This window comes from Physeter macrocephalus, unplaced genomic scaffold, assembly GCF_002837175.3.
Source record: "Physeter macrocephalus isolate SW-GA unplaced genomic scaffold, ASM283717v5 random_881, whole genome shotgun sequence".
In the NCBI taxonomy this organism is placed as follows: Eukaryota; Metazoa; Chordata; class Mammalia; order Artiodactyla; family Physeteridae; genus Physeter; species Physeter macrocephalus.
In genome coordinates, this window is record NW_021146167.1 from 1 (window position 1) to 6,940 (window position 6,940).

General features: G+C 50.3%; 1 protein-coding gene across 1 annotated transcript in view; it reads left to right on the forward strand.

Moving 5' to 3' along the window:
- Window positions 1-6,784: 6,784 nt before the first annotated feature.
- Window positions 6,785-6,940, forward strand: part of LOC102977467 (myosin-7B) — a gene marked incomplete at its 3' end in the record, with an annotated part of 20,811 nt that continues 20,655 nt past the window's right edge. Inside the window, exon 1 of the mRNA XM_028486377.2 lies at window positions 6,785-6,831. Coding sequence (XP_028342178.2) covers window positions 6,828-6,831 — 4 coding nt within the window. The remainder of the gene's footprint in view (window positions 6,832-6,940) is intronic.

A 6,940-nucleotide genomic window follows, 5' to 3' on the forward strand; every position in this document is an offset into this window, starting at 1 on the left:
CATGGCTCACGGGCCCAGCCGCTCCGCAGCATATGGGATCTTCCCGGACCAGGGCACGATCCCGTGTCCCCTGCATTGGCAGGCGGACTCTCAACCACTGCGCCACCAGGGAAGCCCTAGATAAGGTATTCTTCATCACTGCTCCGTACTGCTGTTCACACTTACGTCATGTCACTACACAGCACAGCCTTGCTCTTCCTAAGGGCCAAGGTCAGAGATGTACTATATATCGAACACGTGCCATGGCCAGGCTCAGGCTGGTCTGGAGCAAAGAATAAAAAAGACTGGGTCTCTGCCCTCATGGAACTGGCATCCCAGTGCCCTTGAGTGTCTGTCAACCAAGGTAGGAGGAAGGAAACCCACGTGTCACCCACATGCCTGTATACCGTCTGCTGTTCACACACACCCTGTCCCTTATCCACCGGTCCTTTACTCACTCAACCTCTGAGCTGGAAGGCCTTAGAGCCCAGAGCTGTAGGTAGGAACATGGAGATCCAGACAGAAGTAGACACGAGAGATCACAGTGTGGCCCTCGTGAGCCTCATCCCCTGCCCCCGGGATCTATTTCAGCAGGGCTGCTGGGGGGTGCCTCTAATCCAGGGCCCAACCATTGTTTGATGTTGGGAACAATTGAAGGGCAAGGGAGCTATAGATAGATCCACAGCTGCTGTCACCTGTTCCAGCCTGGGCACTGGGCCCAAGCGGTGTCTACGTGGGGGTACTTTATCAGTGAGGGCCCCCTGGGGGTGGGAGATTGGTCCAGCCTAGCTCAGCTCTACAGAGACTGAGTCAGAGGCCAAGACAAAGAAATAGAGTCTCGGAGGGCAGAGAGAGACAGGGTAACACAGAAAGACCAAGACCCCTGAGAGGTTCAGGAGGCTTCCACCAAACGCCATAAACACAGAGACTGGTTGGGGCTCTGGGAGGGCTACACAAGCACACTTCTCTCTGGGAGAGCCACATCCCAGATTCTTCCGAGGCAGTTGAAGGAACATGCTTTGGGGAGTGCTCTGGGAGACTCCTGAGATCTTTGAAAGGAAGACGTTGTGCTGCTGTGTCTAGTCGTAGCTTTAATTCAGTGTGTGACCTTCCTCTGTGCCTCCATTTCCCCAGCTGCCCAATGAGAGAGTTGGTTTGCATGATCTCTGAAGAGCCCTTTCATCCTCTGATGCCTGTCAGGACATATTCCTCACGTGTCTAACCTCTCCCTCTTGCTGCAGTGGAGGCCATAGTCCCCTCCGTTGTTTGCCCTTTGTGAGGATGGGGGACAGCTGGTCCCCCCATCCCCTCCCCCCAGTAACCTTTCAGCTATAAATCCATGCTGAGGCATCTCTCCACTGGATAAACAGCCCTGATGCCTTTTGGCTGCCCTCATCCTATTTTCTGCTTGAAGCATCAGAGCTGGGGCCCACTCGGGCCCTCTGCAGCTGCCCACGGCCCCAGGAGGGGGACAAGCCTTGGACGAGCAGGGGCACCCCCCCGGGGTGCCAGGGTGGAGGCCCCTCTTTGGGCCTCACCACCTCGCATTTAGACCCTTATGGCAGCCGCCTCCTAAGTCTTCCTGCCCCGGTCTCGCCCCTGCAGTCCATCCTCCACACCAGCTGTCATGGGGCTCTTGTGAACACATAAATCTGAACACACTGTCAAATGCCCTTGCTCCGAGCTCTTTGATGAAAAAAATAAAATTAAAAAATGCCTTTGATGGCTCCCCAACTCCTGCAGGGTAAAGAACCAAATCCTAATCTGGCTTTTGAAGCCCTTCACAATCCAGTCCCAGCTGCTCCGTCCAGCCTCACCTCCCTTTACGCCCGTGTGGCTGCTCTGGGCTTGGAGTTCAGGTTCACGCTCTCTGTCCCCTGTCCTCTACCTTCAGTGCCTCTCCCTGGACGGCCACAGCCTGTGGCATCTCTTGCTCCTTCAGTCCATTCTCTATATGGCAGCCAGAGTGATCATTATTAACCTTCACCACTTACTCTCCTGCCCTAACAGCTCCCCTTCGCACTTGGAATAAGGTCCCACAAGAGTCCTGGTGACCCAGCCCCTGCCTACCTGTCTAACCTCACCTTGCAAAACTTTCCCCACCTTCCTACCCCAGCGGCACTAGCATTGTGACAGGGCCTCAGACACACCAAGCTATGCTCTGCCTCATGGCTTTTGTATTTACTGTTCCTCCTGGTTGGAATATCCTTCCCCCAGCTCTTCACCTAACCGGCTCCCTCTTATCCTTCAGGTCTTGCCTTAAATGTCACCTCCTCAGAGAGGCCCTCCCTCTCTGACTAACCTGAATAGAGTTACACCCCCATTACCCTCCACAGCACTACTTTGCGTGGTGCCTTAATAGCACGTGCCACAATCTTTTATCCTTCAAACTCCTCCATTCTGACATCCTCCTTGAGCATCGTTTTTTTTCCTGGACAATGAGTGTTGTGTTCCCATCCTGGACACATAAGAGAAGCTGTCAGATGCATATTGAATTGAATTCATGTGTCCCTCCCTCCTTCACAGAGTCCTTCAATGTCTTTATCCAAAGAAGGACTTCCAGGCACTGGGGTGCATTGCTGGCAGATATATTTGGGGCTGGGGTGGCTCCCAAATTACATCCTCTCTGCCTACCTGCCTGCCCTTGCTTTCTCCAATACTCAGCTCCTCTACTGGCATTTTGGGCTGGAAGAGGAGACGCCAGAGGTACTATGCCCCTTTCGGGCTTTGCCTCATCAGTCTGGCTGCTACTAGGCTGTGGGTTCCAGGACTCTTGGCAACTGCTGATCTGAGGTCTTTGGTGGAGAGGAATTGGGGACACCTAGACCCTGGTGCCCAGCTTGGCTCTAGCCCCCTACATACTAAGCCTTCCAATCTCTATCTTTGGACACTTTACTCTCTTCCCTGACTCCTGCTTCACCCCTCCAACTCTCTTCCTAGCCAGGCCCAAGGTTCCCTGGTGTAAGTGGGGGCTGGCGGACAGCATATCAGTTTTTGAGGGCAGTGGTAGACCTATTCAGAGCCACCTGGGTCTGGGGGCCTGGAGACACAGACTAGAAAGCCTGAGGTCCAGCCCTCCCCGATAGCCTTTTCTGGGGCTGTCAGTACCCTAAGTCCCTTGAAGATGGTGTTTCTTTGAGTGATTTCCAGGGAGAGTCCCTCTAGCCCAGGAGGGTGGACACACTGCAGGCCAGGATGCAGGTGACCCAGCTGCCCTCATGCTGGTCCTGCCTGAAGTTGCTTTCTCCTTTCCCAGTTTTCATGTGCAGGGGTAGAGAGCTTGCCTTCGGAGTGGGATCCTGGAGTCTGGCCTGGGCTTCCCTCTGTCCCCATCAGGGTCTTCGTGTCCTTAGCTAAGCTGATTTCCCTTCCAGCCCTCCAGCCCTGATGCTCCTGATTCTTAATGCCCTAGGAGTCTTTAATTTAAAAAAACAACAGGGGGCTTCCCTGGCGGTCCAGTGGTTAAGACTTTGCCTTCCAGTGCAGGGGGTGTGGGTTCGATCCCTGGTCAGGGAGCTAAGATCCCACATGCCTTGCAGACAAAAAACCAAGACATAAAACAGAAGCAATGTTGTAACAAATTCAATAAAAGACTTTAAAAATGGTCCACATCAAAAAAAACCTTAAAAAATAAAAAATAAAACAACAACAAACAAACCCAAAGGAGGGACAAATGTAAAAGATACAGGGAAGTACAAATAATAACAAACGATTGTACATTTTGTCATATTTGCTTCAAGTCTTTTGCCCCAGGATTCTAGCACTTCAGGGTTCTAATGACCCTGGGTTGTAACACCCCAGCATTCTAAAACTGAGGTGCATATATGTCTTGTCTCTGTACTTATAACATTGGGAAGAGAAGGCAGGAAGAAAGACTTTGGGCTGTCTATACTGGCTACGCAGTGGGTGGGTTTGTTGGGTTGAGAGGGTGGTTGTTAAGAAACAAAGCTTCCAGAGGGTCTAAAATCCTGGAATCCTGGAGTCCTGAGGTTGAAGTAGACCTCAGAGGGCATCCAGTCCAAAGCCTCAAGCCCTGTGCAGCCTCTACTTGATTCTTCCTTGCTTTTGGCAGGCTCACTTTCTTCCAAGGCAGCCTCTTCCATTGCTGATTGGCTCCAAGTGTGAAAAAGTCCTTTTTTGTGTGTATCTTCAAACTCTGCTTCCTTGCAACTGCACTGTTGTTCTGCTCTTGGGGCCACACAAATCACACAGGCTCCCTCTGTTCCAGCATGGCTCTTCAGGTGTTTAAAGTTGGTACCTTAAGTCCTTGCAGATTGTAGCATTTGTTGCATCTCTCAGGTGCAGTTTGGGTTTCCTCACTGCTTTGTCATGTTTGTCTGAGCTCATCTCAACAGGAAGGTGTGTCTGGTGTATTAGAAGCGAACTTACAGGGCAGTTCTAGACCCACTTCTTTGGGTTGTTTTTTCAGCCCCAGGTTTCTACACTGAGCAGGTAATTCTAGAATTCAGACCCACATTATATTTGGTATAGACTAGGCTTATTAGAGATTCTGATTCTCCAGGACAGTTCTATTGCTTGGGCCTTAGGCACAAAGCCCTGCTTTCCTAGCATCTTTGAACAGGAGCAGAGTTTTCCCTACCCTCTGGGCTTTCTATAAATTGCTTAAGCCCAGCTCCTTAGCCTCTGACCCCATATGGAGATTAAAACTCTGTAATCTAAACTATCAATCAAGTTTGCTTCCTTCTCTTACTTCATAGATATTTATTGACTTTTTACTATGTGTAGCTACTCTGCAAGGTGCTGGGGGCCTAGACCAAGCTCTTGCCCTTTACTGGGTGTGGGTGTGGGTGGGAGGGGGAGGCAGGGAAGAAACAATCTAAGTTCTATGAAGAGAATTAAAACAGAATGATGTTGTCACAAATATGATGTGGAGAGAAAAAAGAAAGGAATACATAATGTAGGACTCCATTCATATAAATTTCAAAACAATCTGTGAGGGCTTCCCTGGTGGCACAGTGGCTGAGAGTCCGCCTGCCGATGCAGGGGACACAGGTTCGTGCCCCGGTCCGGGAAGATCCCACATGCCGCGGAGCGGCTAGGCCCGTGAGCCATGGCCGCTGAGCCTGTGCGTCCGGGACGGGGCCTGTGCTCCGCAACGGGAGGGACCACAGCAGTGAGAGGCCCGCATACCGCCAAAAAAAAAAAAAAAAAAAACAATCTGTGATATTAGAAGTCAGGATAGTAGGTGAGAGAGTGATAACTGAAAGAGGGTTGATGGGGATGCTGGTAATTTGGGGTTCTTGAACAAAGTGTGTTTACTTTGTGAAAATTCATCAGACTGTACAAGAATATTCACTGCAGCCCTAGTTGTAATGCCAAAAAGAGAACAATCTAAACGTCCACCCAAAGGACACCTGTATCATTTTGTAACATGGGGAAATATCTGTAGGATTAGTTACTAAAAGGGTCTGGGCATTTGTAATTTTGATAGAGATTGCCAAATTTGGCCATGCATTTTTAACAAAGTTTTCATGTAACATACATACGGTGAAGTGCATACATCTTAAGCGTATAGCACGATTAGTTTTACAAAGTGAACACACCTGTGTAACCACAGCCCAGCTCAGTATATAGAGTGTTTCCTGCATTCCAGAAGCTTCTCTTGTGCCTCCTCTCGTTGTTACTTTCCCTCAAAGGACCACTTTTTCACTTTATCATCATTCGTTAGTTTTGCCTGTTTTGAACTATTTATGGTTGAAAATGTATCTTTGAAATTATCCATATAGAATATAGATATGTCTGTATATTTGCAGTTGGTAGCCCGTTGGTGCAGAGGATTTCTTTTCGTGAGCTCAGCCTAATGTCTGGGTGGAATTCTGACTCTGGACCTCTTTGTGTCCAGTGTCGAAGGTTCCAGGATCCTTTGATATTCTGACGCCAAGATTCTGTGGCGTCACCAGAGCCTGAATGGGGTGACAGAAAAGGAGAGCCTGAAGTGCCCTGACACATTCTGAAGGCAGACTGAGTGTCAGCACCCTGAACCCCTGATATGAGTAGGGTGCAGGAAGGGGCTAAGAGTGGGAACTTGGCTTCCTGTGAATCTTAAATGTCATTATGAAGGGGGCTCCTGATTGGTCTAAATTTCCTCAATTTGCTTCCTCTTCAGCCAAATTATTCCTTTATGCCTATGGTCCTAGGTCTGGTTTTCTTCTTGTGTAATTTCCCCAGGGGACCTCAGAGAACTGGGGATAGAGGTGAGGGGGAGTGGGGAAGAGACAGCATCCAGGTGCTTGGAGAGGGATGCCTTAGTGTCTCTGCTTCTCTTTTTGACTCGGTCTCTGCCACTGTTTATCTGTGAGGTTTGGCTAGCTCTTTCCTTTCCCTGGGCCTCAGTTTCTCTGGATGTGTAAAGAGGGTTGGACCAAATAGTCCCTGAGTGCATTTTGTGGTCGCCCTCCCTGAGTCTCCTTGCTCTCCACTTCTGTGGGTGTGGACCTTTTTCTGGGTGTATCAGACTCCCTGTGACTCAGTTTCTCTCTCCCAGCACCTCAGTCTTCCCAAATCTCTCACTGCCTTGTCCCTGTCCCTGTCGGTCTGAGTCTCAACCTCTGAGTGGAGTGAGTGTCTCTCTCTGCTTTTGTGATCCCCTGACAATAGGAGGTAAAAATAGCCCAGGGGCCGTGCTGGTGGAGATAAAAGGGAATTTGCCTTTTGTGTCCTGTGGCCAGGCCGGGGGGGCTGTGACACGTGGAGATTGCTGACATAGCTCTCCTCCGCTGACCTTGACGGCGGCAATAAAAGGGGTAGCCCAGCTCCCAGCCCTCACCGTGGTGCTGAGGTGGGTGATCAGGGCTGGAGTTGGAGCCCAAGGGAGGGCAGACAAGCTGATGGGTGAGGGTGCCTGTGGGCTGGCACAAGTCTCTCCATTTCTGTGGGAGAGGATGCTCTGGTGTTTGAGAGAGAGAGAGAGAGAGAGAGAGAGAGAGAGAGAGAGAGAGAG